We start from the raw sequence: 22,500 nt of genomic DNA, 5'->3' as shown, positions 1-22,500 counted from the left end.
TTATCAGACCTGAGACAAGTGTGTGTCACGTGCTCTCTGGTTAATAAATAACACACTTATCAGTTTATTGACTTTAACTTAACGTTTGTCAGTGAATCACTAACTTCAGTGAAGAATATGATTTTCATTGTATCTTCGGAAGAAGTAAACTCAACTTGCTTGTGTTCTTTTGAACCTTTGTATTTTTAATGACGTCGAGAGAGAACAGAGGATTCTGGTGAGTTTACGACAAGCAGGTCCTGCTGCCTGCGTTCAGTGACGTCACGTTGATCACACTACAGCCAAAGTTGGTGTAAGTGACGCTGTTGAATTTGAACGTCAGGGCAGTTACTTCAGTTTGATTGGATTTGGCTGCAACACTGTTTGCTCCTGAAAGTCCAGAAGTGTTTTGTGGACGGTAGCTCCGTGTTGTAATTTATCCCCTCACGGTTTCATAATGAAGCAAAACATATTTTGACACAGCTCAAAGTCAATGAATCCTGTTGGAAAACACTGTCAACTCAGTCTGGAGGTCAAGTGTTTGTTTTTCTTGAGAAAGTGACGCTGCTTCTTATCAGCGACTCACAGACCACCACACCCTCACACAACGCCCCCCATATCTGTGCGGTTTCCATGACAACACAGTCACCAATGACATCAGCAGGACTGAAATGAGTGTGTGTGTGTGATGCGTCTTTGGACCAGTTGTGTTCGAAAATAGTTCAGTGGTTTAACTGGTTTAGTGACCACGAGTCTCTGACCAATCACACACAAACACACTGACAACACAACAATAACCAGCACACTGACCTGAGATCAGCCTTCATATTCAGACTGATGATTATTTTCAGTATTTTTTAATCTGCTGATCGCTTTTCTGGATTGACTCATCAAATATCAGACTTATTGAGTTATTGTCATGGAAACTGACATGACTTCAGCTGGAGGTCCATGATGTCACCTCTTTGTTGTTTTGACCCGTAACAGGAAGTTGACATCATCAGTGATTGTTGACCTATCGATAAATTAATATTGATCAGGAAAACGTCTAATCTGTCACTCCACATTCAGTTGGACCTCTTTAATTTCGACAGTGTGCATTTGTTTCCTGTGTCCTGTGCAGGATGTCGTCAGCGGAGGCGGCAGCAGGTGGACTGAAGCAGTGCTGGCAGGCCCAGGGTCAGCTGGAGGACGCCATCAACAGCGTGTTGAAGGCAGAGCAGCAGCTGAGAGAAAATGTTCGAGAGGTCAGTACCTACATCATTGTCACATTTTATAGTAGTTTTCCCTTTTTTACTGTAAATGCTTATATCACAGTACTGCTATCTTTAACTAGGGGTGTAAAGGTACGTTTTCAGTAAAGAAGAAACAAGGAACAGAAAACATTAAACAGATTTTTTTGTCTTTCTTATCTAAGTAATTTTTACAAAGTAAAATTACAAAATAAACACTCATAAATAAAAAATAAAATAGTAAAATAAATATCCATTAAGGTGCAGCATGTAAAAAATGAACTGTACTTAAACTGCACCATTATTGTATTGTATGATTATCATTATTAAATAAATGTATATTTTTTAAAAATCTTCAGAATAATTAACTACCACCACATGCTGGTACTGACAATGTCTCAGCTGTGGAGAAAACTCTTACTCTAGGGACAGAGGCTGCGTTCTCAACAACAGAGAATGGTCGCATTTCCGCTGCTATAAAAACACACATGTCGCTCGTTATTGCTTTGGTCTGAATTATTTGCAAGCGGCGGCTTTAATGCCACGGGGAGCTGGGTTTACACGTAACTCCTTTTGTCCTTGCCCCATAAAGCTTAGTGTTATTTCCAATGTTAGTGGGACATCACTCTGGTGACGACGTCTTTAACGAGTCGGCATGCTCGATGTGCTTCCAACTACATGTCCAATGTTGGCTTTTGTACGATCCACTTGTCTTTGTCCGTCGCCATATAATGACTGTGAAACGGAAGTGTTCCCACACAGACTTTAATAATGAGGGAGGGTCTTCACACTCCTGTTTGTCTGTGCTATGACCACGAGCCGACAGCACATCCGGTCCTTCGTTAAAGTTGTCTCTCGGAATTTGAGACACACACAAGTAAGTTCCACATGTGTACTCGCTGCTTTCGTTCGGTGCACGAAAGACCCGTACCTGAAATTTTTGATTCAGATACATGTACCGTTACACCCCTACTACATCCTATGGATGTACATTACATTACTTCCCATGAAGTATTTTTGCATTCTCAATCTATTTTTGCACTATCCCGGGTTGCACTACTCTCATCCTATCCACCGTGTGCCTTATGACTGCATACTATGTCGTACTGTGTACTATGTACTATGTTTTGAGTACTTATAATGTTGTGTACTTATATGTTCAGATTTTTGCGTACTTATATGTTCTGTCTACCTATGTATGTCTACATATGTTTACACCGGGGATCAGAGAGAAGCAGCATTTCAATCCCGTCTATGTCCTGTACATATTGCAGAATTGACAATAAAGTTGACCATGATTTTGACTTTGAAATGTTTCATGGTCAAAGCCTCAGATCTTCAGTTTCCATCACGGACAAAACATAAGACAGAATCCAGAGATTGATCACTGTTGATCGTTGTGTAGAACAGTACAGTATCTGTTGACACTTAGTAGCTTGACTCTAAACTCTTTTGTACCTCTCTGGATCCTGTAGATCCCCTACTCTGGTTTACTCTCCTCAGATTGGTCAGTAGTTGAGCTGTTGATCCTCTCAGGTTAGAGGTGTTCTTCTGTTACCATGGTGATTAAGCAGCTCAGTTAAACCTGAAGTTACCACGGTAACCACAGATCTGATCCTCTGATCCTGGTCCAGACTGACTCAGTGACTGTAGAGAGAGAGATAGCAGTGTGCGGTACAGTCAGTATAAAGAGTGAGGGAGAGAGAATCCGACTCGTGGACTATTTGATCTTCTGGACTTTAGACTCTGGATGTAAGATGTGATGTCTGCCCGTCTCACCTGTGTCTCTACCTGTGTCTCCACCTGTGTCTCTACCTGTGTCTCTACCTGTGTCTCACCTGTGTGTCTACCTGTGTCTCTACCTGTGTGTCTACCTGTGTCTCTACCTGTGTCTCTACTTGTCTCGCCTGGGTCTTTACCTGTGTCTCTACCTGTCTCTACCTGTGTCTCTACCTGTCTCGCCTGTGTCTCTACCTGTGTCTCTACCTGTCTCGCCTGTGTCTCTACCTGTGTCTAACCTGTGTCTCTACCTGTGTCTCACCTGTGTCTCTACCTGTGTCTCACCTGTGTATCTACCTGTGTCTCTACCTGTGTCTCTACTTGTCTCGCCTGGGTCTTTACCTGTGTCTCTACCTGTCTCTACCTGTGTCTCTACCTGTCTCGCCTGTGTCTCTACCTGTGTCTAACCTGTGTCTCTACCTGTGTCTCTACCTGTGTCTAACCTGTGTCTCTCCCTGTGTCTCACCTGTGTCTCTACCTGTCTCACCTGTGTCTCTACCTGTCTCGCCTGGGTCTCTACCTATGTCTCACCTGTGTCTCTACCTGTGTCTCTACCTGTCTCGCCTGGGTCTTTACCTGTGTCTCTACCTGTCTCGCCTGGGTCTCTACCTGTGTCTCACCTGTGTCTCACCTGTGTCTCTACCTGTCTCGCCTGTGTCTCTACCTGTGTCTCTACCTGTGTCTCTACCTGTGTCTCACCTGTGTCTAACCTGTGTCTCACCTGTGTCTCTACCTGTGTCTCACCTGTGTCTCACCCTGTGTCTAACCTGTGTCTCTACCTGTGTCTCTACCTGTGTCTCACCTGTGTCTCACCTGTGTCTCACCTGTGTCTAACCTGTGTCTCTACCTGTGTCTCTACCTGTGTCTCACCTGTGTCTCTACCTGTGTCTCTACCTGTGTCTCTACCTGTGTCTCACCTGTGTCTCTACCTGTGTCTCACCTGTGTCTCTACCTGTGTCTCTACCTGTGTCTCACCTGTGTCTCTACCTGTGTCTCTACCTGTGTCTCTACCTGTGTCTCACCTGTGTCTCTACCTGTGTCTCACCTGTGTCTCACCTGTGTCTCTACCTGTGTCTCTACCTGTGTCTCAGGTGCGTGCCGAGCTGCAGAGCTGTGTGAGTCGTCAGCAGGAGGCGCTGCGCTGCAGAGAGGTTTGGCTGCTCGATCAGATCGAGCTGCTCGAACAAGTCAAGACGGAAACCCTCCAACAACAGTTGCACCAACTGCACCAGGTAACAGAACAACAACACAACAATGATAAGAACTACACAATAAAAAGGATAAGAACAACATGACTGCAACAATAATAACAACACAACAGTGATGACAACAATAATGATGAGTGTGAGGTGGACACTGACTTGTGTGTGTCTGTTTCAGCTCAGAGGTCAGTTTGATATCATCACTCATCAGCTGCAGAACAACGACCTGAGCAACCAGCTGACCAGTTGCATTGAGAAGTAAACACACACTCAGACACACACACTGAAGTTATGATGTTTATAATGAAGGTGTGTGCGTTTTAACTGCTGGGTGTGTTTGTTTTTCCCGTGTGTGTGTGCGTGTGTGCGCGTGAGCAGGTTGTCGTCTCTCAGTCTGACTCCAGAGGAAACACCTGACGTGAGTTTCCATGCCGACACTCGCTCTCTGAGGAATGCCATCACCTCGTTTGGCAGCATCACTGCACAGGTAAAACACACACACAGCTAATACACACACACAGGTAAAACACACACACAGCTAATACACACACACAGGTAACAAACACAGGTAACACAGACAAACACACACACTCTCAACAGTGTGATGCTGATCAGGTGTTTTCTGTACTTCCTGTTTGCAGCTTGTGGAGGGTGTGTCCTCCCAGAGCCCCGCCCCCCAGAGAGTTCAGGTGCAGAATTACCCAATCACAGCAAAGAAGCAGGTAACCCTTCCCATCAGCTAGAAGAAGGAAGAAAGTCAAATGTTTGGGTAGAAAGCTAACGCTAGTTTATGTTCACTGCCGTTAGCTATTGTATCGGTTTCTCATTGTCCTATATAACCACTGAGCAAAATGTATGTCTGACTAGACACTTATACTAACAAAAATGTATCACATCATTCAGAAGGTAAATTTTAAACCGAAATAAAGATTCTAAAGATAAACTAAGGACTCTATATAAACTAAAGCAGCAGGTCTTGAGGATGAGGTCAGAGACCCTAACCCTCCTCTGGCTGTATTTCCTTCCAGCCACATTAGTTCATGCAAACAATGATTTTGGCTCCTACAGCTGTCGTAAGCTAATGTCAGCTAACATTAGCTGTTGATCTGTGGGAGGTTTCTTCCCGTTAATGTTTTTTTTCTCCCACAGATGTTAGAGCTGCTCATTGTGGGAGCTGCTGGTATCATTTTTAGGGTCTCAACCTTCCCTGTAAGGAACTTTAAGATAATGTATATTATGATTTGGTGCTATACAATTACAATTATATTGAATTGAGTTCGATAACGTGAGTTACAGTGAGGTAGTTTGATGAGTTCCTTCATCCTGAAGCATTTCCTGTAACTCTGGTCAAGCTCGGATCTCCTGATCCAGATCCTTCTGATATCTGTCTCGTCAGACATCTGAGGTCGGAGCTCTGGGAGACTGGCTGCTGGGAAGTCGTCCAACCAGTAACTCTCCTATTGGTTCCCTGTCCAGCAAGAACCCTCAGGATTGGCTGATGTCACTCAAGGAGAACAAGGTGAGAGCGAAAAGGTCTGATGTTCGGACATCCGGACATCAGAAAGTTTACACATCTTCCGCCACAAACTAAAAACACACCTCTTCCGACTATACCTTGAATAACATTTTTAAAACTAACAATTTAGTAGCACTTTGTAGTTTTGCTTTTTTGAAGAAATTGTACTTTCTCTATTCTTGTTGTTCTGGGTTTGTTCCTCATGGTTGATGCACTGATTGTGAGTCACTTTGGATAAAAGCGTCAGCTAAATGAAATGTAATGTTATGAAGCTGAAACGAGAAGCAAACAAAGTTTATTTATTACCAGTAGAAGCTTGTCAGCCTTTTGATTAAGTCGTCACTTCCTGCGGTCAGCACCGTCAACACAGTCATCACTTACCATGGTGAACGTCATCGTGAGTTCCTGCGGTGAACGCTGCGTCACTTCCTGTGATGTGACCTATGTCTGTTGCGTGTGTTAATCGATGTGATTAATCGGGTTCTGGTTTGTTATGTCATTTGTTGTCGTCGACGACATGTTGGACTGAATTCCTGTGTGTCTGTGCAGACTTCCTGTCCCACCCTGTCCTCTGTGGACTTCCTAGAGGCCTGGGGTCAGCTCAGAGACCTGGAGGCGTGGCTTCTGCAGGACCAGGCGCCTGTCAGCAGAGGGCGGGCAATCAGCAGCTGCAGCTCCTCCTTCTCCATAGAAAAAATTGACGAATCAGAATTCACCATCAACCCCGATGAGGAGGAGCTGAGCGACTGGCTTATCACCCCACCCACTGATGCGATGGAGACCATGTCAAACGCCGAGCAGTGGCGGCAGGTGTTGAAGCCTTTTAATGACGGCTGGTCCTCTTCCGATTGGCTGGCAGGGTCGAGCCGCCCGGCTGCCGACTGCTCCTCCTGCTGTCAGACCACCAGGGCAGTGGAGATCGAGAACCTGGGTCAGCTAAAGTGCCTGAAGACCCCGCCCCCCTCAAGCCCCGCCTCCACACACACCCCTGTCACCCCACCGGCAGCAGTCCTAGAGGCGTGGCTGCAGCAGGCGGTGCCGGTGCAGCAGACCTGCAGGGCCAACGAGGTCTGCTCTGCCTACTCTGACTGCGTCTGTGAGGAGAACTGTGGAAGAGAAGCTCTGACCATGTGGCTGCTGCAGCAGGACGGACGAGACAAGAACGGTGTCCCGGTGGCCAAGGACGCCCCGCCCACCACAAAGAACCCCCCGTCTGCTGTGAAGAACACCCCGCCGGCCCTTTACAACAGAGAACAGAAGGTAACAACAACTTGTTTCATCCTTTAACGTTTTATTTTATTTTTAAAAACAGCTTCAGTCATGTGACCAGTTATTTCCTTGAAGTTCTTTATTGTTAAAGATCCAGGATGTTACAGCCACACCGTGGATCGCGATTACAAAACACATGAACTGTTACTGACCTCCACCATCCCGATGCACCATTATTATCCACCATCACTAACATCGTACTGACAGAATTGCAATAGATGCCGCGTGTTGATAAGAACAGTTTTTGACATAATGGAAATGTGTGTCAATGTTTAAAGTATCCATCATTATGATCACAATTCAACATTCGATCACAATCCTGAATCTGCAGTGATAAAGCACCGTCCTCTGGTCAAGAAGTGAAGTCAGTAATATCTTTTGATGAGACATTAATGTGATGAAGAGGAGGAAAGAGAACATTCTAGACCTAAAGTAGCAGAACTAAGAGCAGTGATGATGTGATCAATGACAGCTGCACCTGTTAGTTATATATATTGGACCTGGTGACCTGGTAATGTGACCTCCAGTGTGTCGCCTCCTCAGGTGCACGCCATCCTAGATGCCTGGCTGCACCCCTCCTCCCCCTGCTCCCGCCTACTGCCCCTCACCGCCCCGCTCTCTGATTGGCTGGTTCCTGATGAGGAGAAGGCCACAAGGGAGGAGGACAGCTCCGTCTTCAAGCCAGCCTCCCCCTCCCCCTCCCGATCCCTGCCGTGGTCAGGAGGTCGTCATGATGACAAGTGGCTGTTGAAGAAGAGTCAGGCTCAGGTAACTGCACGCACGCTATTTATCATGGCAACAGAGATCACAGGGCAGTGTAGGGGTGCAGATCAGAGACACATTAAACCGCTGTGACTGTTCACAGGAGCGTCTGCTGTCACCTGTCTGTGACCTGTTCTCCTGCATGAACGTGGGCGGAGACAAAGACAAATGGCTGCAGGAGTCACCTGTCCAGGTGAGTCACAGTGTCCAGAGGATCAGACACACCTGTTCACACCGTTTCTGATCAGGTGTGAATGAATGGGAACGTGTGTGATCCGCTGTGGACTAGGGATGTCACGATATGAAATTTTGTTGCCACGATTATTGTCAGAGGAAGTATTACGGTTTCATGGTTTTCACGATTATTGATACTATAGTTCAGGGGTCGGCCACCTTTTTGACAATAAGTGCCAATGTGAAATCTTCTTGTGAATTAGTGTGCCATATCAACATTTTTTATGTTAAGTTTTATTATTGAACCACATTAATATTTCCAACAGACATGTCATTTTATTCCATCCATATTGGCTATATATAGAACAACACTTTAAAGAAACATGTTTATCTCATTATGATGCAATAATAAGTCTTTCATTAACCAACCACACTCATATTCAGAAAGCTTGCTTCAGTCGCATGGTTTTTGGCAAAGAGAGTTGGCTTCTCATACCTGGACACTGCACGTGATGGATTCTCCCTTGTCTCCCTGATCTTTGAAACTTCTTTCGTGCCATGTTTCAAAGTGGCGCTGGACGTTCTGCACACAACACTTTGAAAACATAACGTGCACACAGCACGGTCCTTATGAAACACAAAGCCACAGTCTTCTGCCCACGAGGGCGGAAAGTTTTAGCTAGCGGGCATGACATCACCAGTAAACCTGAGCGGCTGCACCTCACTGAGATTCATGTGGGGAACTGGGAGGCTTCTTCTTCTTCTTCTTATTTAATGGCGATTGGCATCGAGCCTATGGCGCATTACTGGCACCTAGTGGCTGGGAGGTGTTAACATCAGTCAAGCTAAATAATACAGGCTGCATGAACCTTTGAACAATTCTTTAATAAGAAATCGCCTGTGTGCCAATGATTAACTATATTCAGTTAGTTTTTATAGTGTAACGTTTGGCTATTTCATAATAATATATGTTAGCTATTTTATTTAATTGCCTTATTGTGGAAGGTGTGTGTGTGTGTGTGTGTGTGTGTGTGTGTGTGTGTGTGTGTGTGTGTGTGTGTGTGTGTGTGTGTGTGTGTGTGTGTGTGTGTGTGTGTGTGTGTGTCAGCCGCTGCTTCTGGTCAGAAACCGAAAGTAAACAAGGATTTCTCTTCTCCAATCAAGTTTTTTTTGTCCAGTGTTGGTGGAAATAAGGCTGTTACCTAAGTTTGTTTTAGTGACTCACACAAGCACACACACACAAACAAGTGCACACACAGAACGAGACTCACCAGAGGCAGGACACCATGTGTGAACAGGTGTGAACATGTTTTTCTCATTACTTGTGTCTCTTTCTCTCCAGATGTGACATTGACGTTTCTTCTTCTTGCTTTATTGCTGATCAACGCACACGATCATAACAGACTAACCATCGCCGCCTTCGTCCTGTGACATCACCACGCTTAGCCACCACCCTCCTCCAATCAGGATCAGTCTTCATCTGACGGAACCTGTGATGTGTTTAGAAACTGAGAAACAGAGACTAAGATAGTTTGTTTTTTAACTGTTCAATGAATTTCCTGCTTTGAGCCATTAAACGATCAGTGTATTGATCAGTTATTGATCAAGTTCATACAGGAAACAGATGATCCTGGCAGCAGGAGGGGCGGGGTTTATTTGAATTATTCTGGTTTAAACAGCTGTTCTATGTTTTTATTGTTTTATCCTGTGATGCACATCTTGTCTGATTTTAGTTTCCATGACGACACCTGGTCTTTGAGTTTCATCACTCCAGGCGCAGCGACTGATTGGTGGAGCTCATCCTGTGTCGTGAGCCACCTGACAGATCTACAGAATTAAGGAGAAACAGCTGCATTTCCCAGAATACCTTGTGTGGAGGACATCTGTCAGCTGACAGCTCGCATGACCCTGATTGGTGCTTTTTATTGCTATGATTCGCTACAGAAATAAAAGATGATGACATCACTGCTCTGTGTGATATCACTGTTCATGCTAAGCTAACATGACAACAAGAAAATAAAATTCACTGGACTTAATGTAGTCACATGATCTAACCGTGACCATCAATCAAATATTAACTATTAAATTATAAATTATTAAACTTGTCAGAGTTCAAATGGAGCCTGATGACACCTTATGTCAGGTGACCTGTGACAATCTGTCTACCTGCAGCAGTCAGGTCTGAGGTCAGAGGTCACATAGGAAAGATCAAACCATCCTTTATGAAAGGAAAAGAGAAAATGCTCTCCCACAATTCTTTGCGGCAGAACTAGTAGTTTACAATATCATTATCACAGCTAAATATAAATATCCGAAATGAATATCACCAAAGCTACATATATGTAAATATATATCAGTGCCCCTTCCCGCTCTACCACAGTGTCCCCACTTTCCATCCTGGAGAGGTACGTTAACAGGCTCTTCAGGACAATGAACCGTCTGAGCAGCGTCCCCGTCCGCCCTGAAGCTCTGTGCCGATCAGCTGTCTCCAGTGTTCACAGACATTTTTAACACCTCACTGGTGACATGTCAGGTGCCAGCCTGCTTCAAATCCTCCACCATCATCCCCAAAAAAACAAGGCCACAGGACTTAATGACCACAGACCAGTCGCCCTGACTTTTGTCGTAATGAAGTCTTTTGAACATCTTGTCCTGTCCCACCTCAGGGACACCAACCCCCTGCTAGACCCTCTACAGTTCACCCACAGAGCCAACAGGTCTGTAGATGCTGTAAACATGGCTCCACATCATCCTCCAGCACCTGGACTCCCCAGGAACCTACACCAGGATCCTGTTTGTGGACTTCAGCTCTGCATTCAACACCATAATCCCAGATCTGCTCCAAGACGAGCTCTCCCAGCTGAGCGTGTCTCCATCTGCAGGTGGATCACAGACTTTCAGTCTGATAGGAGGCAGCGTGTCTCCAGGACTCTGAGGCATGCAGGAAAAATTGTGGCTGACCCCTCCCACCCTGGGCATGGACTCTTAGTGCCCCTCCCCTTTGGCAGGAGGCTGCACGTCATCAGGACCAAAACCTCTGTGAAGCCATAAAACTGCTGCTGCTCATCAATGAGACCTGGGAGCCTCTCCCTGCTCTGATGTCCCTGAGACACTTTGACTTCCTGTGGACAATAACTGTCCTTTACACAATCCTTCGCCTGGTACTTATAGTATTTTTACATTTAATTTTATTCACTATTTAAAAAATAGTGACTATAACTTAACACACACAATACTACAAATACACCACATGATTATTGATGATGATTATGGGTAGTGATTGGTGATTATTGGTGAGTCTGATTGATGAACACATCTGGAGAACACTAGAGATTCCAGTTGTGATGAGAAGATGCAATATAACTAACGTTGCAGTCTGGTCGGTCTTTAAAAACACTTTCAAATGGCTTCATCGTTTTTATCCCTTCAAACTTTTTCTACAGAGATATAAAAACTACACTGACATTGATCCATCACTTGTTTTAGTCAGTCAGTGATGGATCAATATTACGTTATTCATTTGATCTTATTACAATAAAAATCACATATCCACAATTCTAAATGTTTTTAATATTTGTAATTGAAACCAAAAAATATATCAATTCAACACTAAAAACAAAAAGCAGTGAAAACACCTCGATAAAAGTTACTGGTTAATTTCTACTTTTTTATGTTTTAATTGTTATGTTTGCTTTGTTCGTTGTTAATGCTGTTTGTCAATAAAGCATTTAAAAAAAAAAGCCGTCTGGCCTTTTACGACATCTCGCGACGTCCATCTGTAGTTTACGGCCGTCCAATCACATTGCACGCACCGTGCGGGCTGCGCATGAGCTCAGCCAATCACAGAGCAGAGAGGACCCGCGCTGTTTGGCGCTGGTCGCCTCTCTGCCGCGACGTCTTGTTGACTCTGAACGGAGATCTGCCGCTCTGCTGCCGCTCTGCTGCCGCTCCCTGCCGCTGCAGCGGACGTTAGCAGCCGCTTCTCCCCGGCTCAGAGGTGCTGCAGAACCGAGCCAGGACCCGGACTAAGATCCGGACCAGGATCAGAGCCAGGACCCGGACTAAGATCCGGACTAGGACCAGAGCCAGGACCCGGACTCAGATCCGGACTAGGACCAGAGCCAGGACCCGGACTCAGATCCGGACCAGAGCCAGGATCAGGACGAACCGAGGTAGAATCAATCGTTAGTAGAAAACGGCGTGTGCGTGTGTTCGCGCGGGTGTGTGTGCGTGTGTGTGTGTGCGCGTGTGGGCAAATGAAGAAAATGCTAATTTTAATAGAAAAACCGGTGGGCCTCATCTTCATCATAATCATCTTCATCATCACATTATCATCCTCTTCATCATCATCCCCTTTATCACCATCATCTTCATCATCACCATCTTCATCAACCAATCACATGATATTTGTCTCATAGATGTTAACAAGGATCAACTTCCTCTGTTCTTAACTCAACTAGAGTCAAATAGAAACTTAGTGATCAGTGAATAAAGCTCAGTCCCATGTGAGGATCCTCTCCCAGGACACAAGTCCAACAGATGCTGATGGACCTGAACACATCAACACAACAACAGGATTCACTACATGAGAAGAACCAGTTTGTAACTTCATGTTTAAAGTGTTTCTACAGAATGTCTGATGGAGATGAAGGAGCAGAGGAACTGAGGACTTCCCGTCAGTGATGGTAGAAGATGTGAGGAGACATGTTGTGTCTCAAGAAGTCTTGTTGTGATCATAGTCCTCGATCAACTGACAGCATCAGAATCTCTGGTCTATGATCACAGTCTGTGATCCACCATCAGGATCCATGATGTGGCTGCAGCTTTGATCCTGGATCTACAAAGGATGAAGCACCAGGACTCTGGTGAAGAAGTCACGTCAGTAACATGTGTTGATGAGACATTAATGTGATTAGGATGGAGAAGAGGAAAGAGAAGCTCCATGTGTCACGTGTCCCAGACTTTCTAGACCTACAGCAGCAGAACTTAGAACAGGTCCAAGACAAACCTGGACCGGTTCTAACTATAAGCTTTATCAATCAATCAATCAATCAAATTTTATTTGTATAGTCTCATATTCACAAATCCCAGTTTGTCTCATGGTCTTTAACAAGGTGAGACGTCCTCTGTCCTTAACCCTCAACAAGAGTCAAACTACTAAAACCTTTAACAGGTAAAGAAGGTAGAAACCTCAGAGACACATGTGAGGATCCGTCTCCCAGGACGGACACAAGTGAATAGATGTCACGTGGAACAGAGAACATCAGAGAGATCAGAGTATTTACAGCTTTGATAAGAATAAACACTTTGTAGCTGAAGGTCAATGAACTGATGGATTATTGTCAGTAATGGTCGAGTATCAGAGGAGAAATATTATATATCAAGCAGACTTGATGTGATCATAGTCCACGATCAGGATCCACCATGATCATGATCCACCATCGTCCACAGTCATTGTCCACTGCCACATCAGGATCCACTATCAGATGCCAACATGATACAGGATCCACCCTCGCGATCCACAGATCATAATCCACGATGTGGATCTGTGGACGATAAGGCAAAGGGACTCCGGGGAAGAAGTCAAGTCAGTAACATGTATTGATGAGATATTAATATCTTTGATGTGATGAGGATGGAGAAGAGGAAGGAGAAGCTGGAAAGAGAAGCTCCGTGTGTCATGTGACCCCGACCTTCTAGACCTATAGCAGCAGAACTAAGATCAGGTCTAAGACAAACCTGGACCGGCTCTAACTATAAGCTTTATCGTAAAGGAAGGTTTGAATCTTCAACGTACAGATGGTGTCTGCCTCCACAACTGAAGCTGAGATGATTCCACAGGAGAGGAGCTTGATGCTGAAGCTCTGGCTCCTCCTCTGCTTTAGAGACTTTAGGGACGGCAGCCTGAATTCTGGGAGCTCAGGGCTCTAGTGGTGATAAGGTACGATGAGCTCTTTGAGGTTTGATGCTGCCATATTATTAATGTAGGTGAGGAGGAGGGTTTTAAATTCTAAATGTAACAGGAAGCCAGTGTAGTGAAGCTAACACAGGAGACATGTGGTCTCTGGTCCTGGTTCTCTTCAGGACACGTGCTGCAGCATTTAGGACAAACTGCAGAGTCTTTAACGACTTCCTGCTGGAGCCTGATAATAAGGAATTATAATAACTAAGCCTGGATGGAACAAAGGCCTGGACTCGTTCTTCTGCGTCTTTTTGAGAAAGGACATGTCTGATGTTTGAGATGTTAAACCAGTGGAAGAGGGCGGTCCTAGAAATGTGTTTTAAATAGGAATCAAAGGACAAATCAGGATCAAAGATGACTCCCAGATTCCTGACGTTTTACTGGAAGCAAGGGCAATGTCGTCTAGCGCAGCTTCATCATCATTATCATCATCCTCTTCATCATCATCCTCTTTATCTTCATCCTCCTCACCATCATCATCTTCATCACCATCATCATCCTCTTTATCATCCTCACCCTCTTCATCTTCATCATCCTCTTCATTTCCTCTTCATCATCATCATCCTCTTTATCTTTATCCTCCTCACCATCACCATCTTCATCATAATTTTCATACCCATCAGCATCCTGTTCATCATCATCCTCTTCATCATCATCATCCTCTTCATCTTCATCCTCTTCAGCATCATCTTCATCACCATCATCATTCTCTTCACCATCATCTTCATCCTCTTAACAATCACCATCCTCTTCATCATCATCTTCATCACCATCACCATCATCATCATCACCCTCTTCATCTTCATCCTCGTCATCTTCATCATCTCTAGTCTATTATTATATTTTATTTAAAATAATTCATTAGTGGTATTTTTTTAATGAAATCTTTATTTTTTTAAATTTTATTTTAAACTTTATTTTATTTATTCAATGTTTTTCATTTCATTTTATTTTACCACGCTTTATTGTGAAAGTCAATCCACCATACTTCCGTTCTTCGCAACCATTTAATCCTTCCCACAATGCTTTGTGTCCGTGCTTCCTGTTTATTGTGACCGTCTCCGCCGGTACAATCCTCCCGTTCTCTCCGTTTTCCCGCCGTTAAGCACCGGTGAGTAACCGAATCCCGGAACCTTTTCCCGCCAGGCCCGGAGCTGTGTGTGCTGCGCGCGCTGCGCTTCTCTGTTCACCCGAGAAGAAGAAAATGTGTTCGAGCCCGGAAACGTGTGATCGATGTGAAAACGGTTAAAGATCAAACGCTTGTGAACTAACAGGCAGATTTCACGTTAACGTGACGTCCTGCGCGAGTTTTAATGAACAGCTCTGTCGCCTTGTTGAGCTCCTGACGTCACTCTAACGTTAAAAATGACGTTAGGTTTGTCGCAGAGAAGCAGACACTTTGTATTTATCAACATCTGTAGAAAATATTTTTACTGTATAAATAATACAATAATTATAATAAAGTATATGAATGGAATCTGATATTGTTTATAATCAATAATTATGATAAACGCTCCTCCTCCTCAGGCCTGTGGCTCCTCCTCCTCTCTTCCTCTCCTGCAGCTCTCTTCAGATGGAGGACTCGGAGGCGGAGCTGGCGGTGTCGGAGTCAGACGCCCTGGGCGCAGACTTCATCACGGTGGAGCTGGACACGCAGCCCATCGAGTACGTGGTGAAGTGGGCCGAGGTCGGCTCCAAGTTCACCATTTCCTGCGTGAAGAAGGACTCTGAAGACGCATCGGACCTGACGGCTGACCAGCTGAAGATCGAGACGGACGAGGCCTTCTTTGCTCCGTACGAGGAGGTGTACCCCTGTGAGGTGACGGAGCAGAGTGTGGAGATAAAGACGGACTCTGACGATGAGGAGGAAGACACCGAGGAGGAGCAGGAGGTGCTGGTGGAGGCGGGGAGCAGCCAACTGGACGGCGAGGTTGACTCGGACCAGGCCGACTTTGAGTCGGACGAGCGGCAGTACCGCTGCAGCTACTGCAGGAAGTGCTATAGCCACGCCTCCAGCCTGTACCGCCACCAGCAGACGCACACCGGGAAGAACGCCGGTGCACCACCACCCACCGAACGGACGCTGGAGCCGACTCATCAGGACGCACGCTACACCTGCCCCCACTGTGGGATGAGCTTCAAAGGCAGCAGGTCTGTACTAACACTATTTACCTATTGGGAACCAGGTCCAGGGTGTTGTCCTGGGTCTGATCCTAGGTCTGATCCAGGGTCTGAATCAGGTCCAGGGTGTTGTCCTGGGTCTGGTCCTGGGTCTGATCCTAGGTCTGATCCAGGGTCTGAACCAGGTCCAGGGTCTGGTCCTGGGTCTGATCTTGGGTCAGGATATATACATATATTATATATATAAATATAATATATGAATATAAATGTGTTCTTTCTGCTTCAGATGGTAAAAATATTTGTGTTATTTCCTCTTTGTGGGAAGTTTACAGGAACTCAGCTTCTTGTCGGACTTTGAACTCACTCTGGTTCGGCTTTGTTCTTTGATTTTCGTCCGTACCTCCAGTTTTCTTTTCTGTCTCATGTTCTCTTGTCTCTGGCTCCTGACGTTCTGATGTTCAGCTGCAGAAGCTCAAACATCACGAGCTGCTACTGCTTTCTGACGCTTAAATGTGCAACTATCTCACACTGAGGTTCCAGACAGAACTTTACCTGAGTTATTTTGATAGTCACACAAATACAACCTTAAATAAATTATTGGACAAACCAAACATCACATCTTAATTACTCAGAAATGTATTTACACAAAAACCAAGAAACCTTCAACTTTCCAAACGACAAAACAGTTTCCACTTGGTGTTAAGAGTTAATAAGAGTTAATAAAACTATCCGGTGGAACAAATGTTCATGTTTGAATCCGTAGCTCGTAAAGTCAGTTATCGTATGTCACTTGTGGAGAATCGAGTTGAACGAGGGACTAAACTTCCTCCACTTTCTCTCTCTATCACGGCTTGTGGATTATTTCGCCTGCACATCTCACATCCTCCGACTCCGCTGGGTGTTTGGAAGACGCCATGGTAACGCTGTGGGACGTCCTTTAACTGAGACCACGGTGCGTTGCCATGGCGACAGGCAACACCTCCACAGGGGCAGCTGATCGGCTCCGGCTCGTTACAGTTCGACGTTATATCGACCATGTTTTATATTTCTATAAGGAAAAGTTATTTCATGATAATTATCTCAATCGTTTTAGAGAGAGAGAGAGAGAGAGAGAGAGAGAGAGAGAGAGAGAGAGAGAGAGAGAGAGAGAGAGAGAGAGAGAGAGAGAGAGAGAGAGATCTCAGTAAAATATCAAGTGTCTGATTTGATCAGAAATTGTTCTGATATTCGATTGCTTCAGTCACTTTGATGATTTGATGCTTCAGACAAAATGATTGGTTGATTTTGGGCAACGGCTTCGGTTCTAATGGCGGGATATTTGTTTACCTGTCAGGATGCTGGGGAGTCACCTGCGGCTGCACGGGAAGCGGCGGATTCACCCCTGCAACATCTGTGGGAAGGAGTTCAACCACAGCTCAAGCCTGTCACGCCACCGCCTCATCCACAAGAAAGGAAAAGGAATCCCTAAGGATGCCACCCTCAGCCCCACCGTGACCTCCCTGCGCCATTCGCTGAAGGCAGGCAGGAAGAACAAGAAGACCAAGAGGCAGCAGCAGCACGTAGCAGCCGCCATCGTTCAGAGTCAGGGTGGCGACAAGTTCTACGCCTGTCCGCAGTGTGACATGAGCTTCAGGACGTCCACACAGCTGTCCAAACACCAGGTGACCCACGTCAAGGAGCTGCTGGACAACTACACGCCGGGTAAAGAAAACCTGGGCGAGACCTCGTCCGACCTCAAGATTCGCCTCAAGCTCTGCTCCCGGGACAAGCCCAACTTCTACACCCTTTGTAAGAAGAACCGGCGCCGGGCGGGCCGTGCCGGAAAACGGGGTTCTACGACCTCCGAAGAGGAGGAGGGGGGAGGAGCCAGTCATCACGGCTGCAGCCTGTGTGGGAAGCGCTTTAGCCACGCCTCCAGCCTGGCACGGCACCAGCAGACCCACAGGGCGGGGGATGGCGGGCGGGGGAAGCTGCAGCAGCACCAGAAGCAGGTTCACACGAAGTCCGGACTCCCTGCTGCCAAGAACAAGACCTACACCTGCGCAGCCTGCAACAAGACCTTCATGCACTCGTCCAGCTTCTCCCGCCACAAGAAGGCTCACGTGGAGGAGGAGCAGCGGGCCCACGCCACCACCGCAACCAAGCACCGGAAGAGACCCATTTTAGACGAGACCGCCCCATTGGAGTCCGACACAGAGTGACGCTGACCAGCTCTGGGTTCAGGACCTGCGCTTAGTTGGTTCTGAAACTGCGTTGGTTCTGAACTGGTTTGAGACCACTTCTCAATAAGTCCTTGACCAGTTCTGGGCACCTGGACGTCCAGACTTTGGGACCTGGTTGGTTCATCTCTGTAGATAACAGCAGGACGTCCTTATATGGTCAAATCTGATGGTTAGATTTAAAGTGCCCCCCTCAGCCCCCCCAGCCATGTTTCCCATCAGGCCCGGGACTTCTGTCAGCTCGCACAGCATTCTGGGAAACTGATCGTATGGAAGTTTATTTACTACGAAGTTTTAGATCCTGAAACTCGTTTACATTTTATTTATTTATTCAGAATCCCACTTTGTTTTTCTCAGAATCAGCTGATGTTTGTCGTTGATAAACCTTCGTACGAGTCGGAGCAGCGACTCATCTCCGTGTTTTTCCCTCTGTGACATCAAGGTCCACTTCCTCCCTGAGTGATTCTGATTGGCTGACGTTCTCATTGGTTATCTGTTAAATCAGTTTTAAATTGTGAAACCGGAGACGAGTAGATCGCTCCGCCTTGCTCCACATTAACATTTGCATGAAGACTATTACCTGCAGCTTGTCGGCCATATCTGTAGTTTTTCAGCAGGGTTTGTTTGACCTGCAGCGTCAGAGCGATGGCGGCGGTTGAACAGGAAACTGCACTACGTATTTATGAATTTGGAACAATGTTAATATATAAATATAAATGGTATTTAAATGTTAAAAAAAAAAAACAGAACGCACCCTCGATACCACAGCGACATTCATCGTTAATCGTCATCATCATCAGACGTCCGTTTACAAAAATAAAAGCCTGTAGATCAGAAATAAGACTATTATTTCACTGAACAGACATTGAAATCGGGCGGGGGGGTGGAGACATTGGCGACTTCTGTGATGAAACAGGTGAAATGTGAGAACTTTCGACTGAAAAAGACTGAAAAAGACAAAAGTGAAGGTCGTATGATGATGTCACACGGTACTGGTCAACGTCTTGGACCGACCTCTCGCGGTGTTTCCTCGCCGTCAGACGGCAGTTGATTGGACGTCATTTGATGATAACATGTTTGAGTGTGTGAGCCACAGGTCGTCGGGGTCACGTTACAAACCTACCGTATAACCCCCCCACCCCCCCTTGTTTTTGGACACTGTCCTCGTTCGTCTGTTTCACATTTAGCTCCATGTGGTTTTGTTTGTTCACCTGCAGGTCGTGGTCGTCGTGTTGTGTTTGAATAGAATAAAACCTGTCGACATGTTTTCTCTTGTGTTTTGTAATAAACATTTAAAATAAGTGTCCTGTGTCTTTACTGTGAACCTGATCCAGAGCCTGATCCAGAGCCAGTTCTCAGGTCTACATGTGTGACTCTGCTGTTGGACACACGGTGACGGACTGAGACCAGATCACATTCAGGATTGTCTCTTTATATGAATATAAATTATTTATTCTTTTAAAACATTGTAACATGTTGTCATGACGATAAGTCTTCCAGTTCTGGATAAAGTCCAGAACTGGGGGGCTGTGGCTGAGGGGTAGAGCTGTCGTCCTCCAACCAGAAGGTTGGCGGTTCGATCCTCAGTCTTTCCCATCTGCAAAGTGTCCTTGGGCAAGATACTGAATCCCTAAATGACCCTTCATAGATGTTGAATGCACTAAATTTAAGTTGCTTTGGATAAAAGCGTCTGCCAAATGACATGTAATGTAATGTAAAAAGTCCACACCCGTCCTAATGAGTTTAGTTTGATCACAACCAGCAGTGACTCAAAGTGAACACAAGAGGGCAGCAAACACTTTGAAAAAAAGAATGATTCAGTTTCAATTGTGTCAACCCTTTCTGTCGGGGGTCGTTCTCAGGACAGATCAAATCATTATAGTCTGTAAATTCAACATTGATGTAGATGTTGCCAACGACAGCCTCAGTTCAGCATTTAACTCATTAACAGAATAAACATGTGAATAAACTCACTGTTACAATCCCTCTCTTGATCTTGTTCTGGCAGAGACATTGAAAACGTATTCATATTTCACCAGAACTTTCTTCTCCGACCATTTTTTAATTACATTTGAATTTACAATTATTGACTTTACTGATTCTAGACCGAAATTCTATTATAGTCGTTATAAAGAAATTTATCTCACAGCCACGTGTCAGTACAATACAGGAAGGTTATCAAAGCTTCACTCCCACACTAGTTGATAACTTTGTTAAAAGTACATCATGTTGAAAACCAGAATAGTTCATCTCTGGCAGCCACAGTAATTATATACAGCCCTAATATATATATATAAACTATACAGGGAAAAATGGCACACACACAACTGAGACAGAACAAGACGATGAGACAAAGTGAAGCACAGGGATTTATTTACATGAGGGAGACATTTCAAAATAAAACAGGAAACAGAACTTCGACTGAACAACCAAACAACACAGATCAAAACATTAAAGCAGCGTCGGGTTGAATAGTGGAGTTGTAGTTTGTGCAGTTGTTGGAGGTTGGTTGACACAGCTTGGTTTTGTGTTGTGTGTTTGCACAGTGAATGAAGGAGTTACATGTCACATCCTGTTGCTAGTAGGAGGGGCTATGATCATGTTCAACGTGTTAATATGGTCATGCCAGGTCATCAACATGTTAAGTCTTGAGCAGATTGGACAATGTACAGTTAAACTTGTGAAACTTCCTGTTTTATGTCCATCTGATAGATAGATAGATAGATAGATTGATGGATAGATTGATGGATAGATAGATAGATAGATGGATAGATAGATTGATGGATAGATAGATGGATTGATGGATAGATAGATGGATAGATGGATGGATAGATGGATGGATGGATGGATAGATAGATAGATAGATAGATAGATAGATAGATTGATGGATAGATAGATGGATGGATGGATAGATAGATAGATAGATGGATGGATAGATGGATGGATGGATAGATGATGATGATAGATAGATAGATAGATAGATTGATGGATAGATAGATAGATGGATGGATAGATGGATGGATAGATGGATGGATGGATGGATGGATGGATGGATAGATGGATGGATGGATGGATAGATAGATAGATAGATAGATAGATAGATAGATAGATAGATAGATAGATAGATTGATGGATAGTAGATAGATGGATAGATAGATAGATAGATAGATGGATGGATAGATGGATAGATAGATAGATAGATAGATAGATAGATTGATGGATAGATAGATAGATGGATAGATAGATAGATAGAGATGATAGATTGATGATGGATAGATGGATAGATGATGATAGATAGATGAGGGATAGATAGATAGATGGATGGATAGATGGATGGATAGATGGATGGATGGATGGATAGATGGATGGATGGATGGATAGATGGATAGATAGATAGATAGATAGATAGATTGATGGATAGATAGATGATGGATGGATAGATGGATAGATAGATAGATAGATAGATGGATGGATGGATGAGATGGATAGATAGATAGATAGATAGATAGATAGATAGATGGATGATGATAGATGATAGATAGATATTGATGGATGGATAGATGGATAGATAGGGATAGATAGATAGATAGATAGATTGATGGATAGATAGATAGATAGATAGATAGATGGATGGATAGATGGATGGATGGATGGATAGATGGATAGATAGATAGATAGATAGATAGATAGATTGATGGATAGATAGATGGATGGATGGATAGATGGATAGATAGATAGATAGATAGATGGATGGATAGATGGATGGATGGATGGATAGATGGATAGATAGATAGATAGATAGATAGATAGATTGATGGATGGATGGATAGATGGATAGATAGATAGATAGATAGATAGATGGATGGATGGATGGATGGATAGATGGATGGATAGATAGATAGATAGATAGATAGATAGATAGATAGATAGATAGATAGATAGATTGATGGATAGATAGATAGATGGATGGATAGATGGATGGATAGATAGATAGATAGATAGATAGATAGATGGATGGATGGATAGATGGATAGATAGATAGATAGATAGATAGATAGATAGATAGAAAGATTGATAGATAGATAGATAGATAGATGATTGATGGATAGATAGATAGATGGATGGATAGATGGATGGATGGATAGATAGATAGATAGATAGATGGATGGATAGATAGATAGATAGATAGATAGATGGATGATGGATAGATGGATAGATAGATAGATAGATAGATAGATAGAAAGATTGATGGATGGATGGATGGATGGATAGATAGATGGATAGA

The 22,500-nt window shown here is 44.5% G+C and overlaps 2 protein-coding genes across 7 annotated transcripts in view; both read left to right on the top strand.

The window, feature by feature from the left end:
* The window catches only part of ncoa4 (nuclear receptor coactivator 4), a 10,474-nt gene extending 596 nt beyond the window's left edge, over positions 1-9,878 (top strand). The window contains exons 2-12 of one of the 3 annotated variants that reach the window (XM_035173100.2): positions 1,103-1,226; positions 4,082-4,222; positions 4,371-4,450; positions 4,571-4,679; positions 4,834-4,914; positions 5,342-5,401; positions 5,589-5,711; positions 6,258-6,968; positions 7,521-7,745; positions 7,843-7,932; positions 9,647-9,878. In XM_035173100.2, coding sequence (XP_035028991.1) covers positions 1,103-1,226; positions 4,082-4,222; positions 4,371-4,450; positions 4,571-4,679; positions 4,834-4,914; positions 5,342-5,401; positions 5,589-5,711; positions 6,258-6,968; positions 7,521-7,745; positions 7,843-7,932; positions 9,647-9,655 — 1,753 coding nt within the window. In that variant the 3' untranslated portion in view covers positions 9,656-9,878. Of the gene's footprint in view, positions 1-1,102; positions 1,227-4,081; positions 4,223-4,370; positions 4,451-4,570; positions 4,680-4,833; positions 4,915-5,341; positions 5,402-5,588; positions 5,712-6,257; positions 6,969-7,520; positions 7,746-7,842; positions 7,933-9,255 lie in introns of all 3 variants that reach the window. The other 2 variants (XM_035173101.2, XM_035173102.2) reach the window with 2 other exon arrangements.
* Positions 9,879-11,750: 1,872 nt separating this feature from the next.
* LOC118119276 (zinc finger protein 135) lies at positions 11,751-19,517 on the top strand. 4 transcript variants are annotated; one of them, XM_035173106.2, is made up of 3 exons: positions 11,751-12,085; positions 15,439-16,026; positions 17,330-19,517. In XM_035173106.2, exons 2-3 carry the CDS (start codon positions 15,449-15,451, stop codon positions 18,195-18,197), a joined length of 1,446 nt encoding a protein of 481 aa, XP_035028997.1. In that variant the 5' UTR covers positions 11,751-12,085; positions 15,439-15,448; the 3' UTR covers positions 18,198-19,517. The 4 variants fall into 4 exon arrangements, with proteins under 4 accessions (XP_035028997.1, XP_035028995.1, XP_035028996.1 ...); XM_035173104.2 differs by having other exon boundaries at positions 11,752-12,085; positions 15,403-16,026; XM_035173105.2 differs by lacking the exon at positions 11,751-12,085 and adding an exon at positions 14,840-14,986.
* Positions 19,518-22,500: the final 2,983 nt, after the last annotated feature.

The sequence above is a fragment of the Hippoglossus stenolepis genome, chromosome 12 (genome assembly GCF_022539355.2).
Source record: "Hippoglossus stenolepis isolate QCI-W04-F060 chromosome 12, HSTE1.2, whole genome shotgun sequence".
NCBI classification, from domain to species: Eukaryota; Metazoa; Chordata; class Actinopteri; order Pleuronectiformes; family Pleuronectidae; genus Hippoglossus; species Hippoglossus stenolepis.
The sequence above is the reverse complement of the archived record's forward strand: the minus strand, read 5'-3'. Positions and strand labels throughout refer to the sequence as shown.

Coding starts and splice junctions, on each gene's coding strand:
- LOC118119276 (XM_035173106.2), top strand. CDS start 15,449: ATGGAGGACTCGGAGGCGGAGCTGGCGGTGTCGGAGTCAGACGCCCTG. Junction 16,027..17,329: donor ATGAGCTTCAAAGGCAGCAG/GTCTGTACTAAC, acceptor TTTACCTGTCAG/GATGCTGGGGAGTCACCTGC.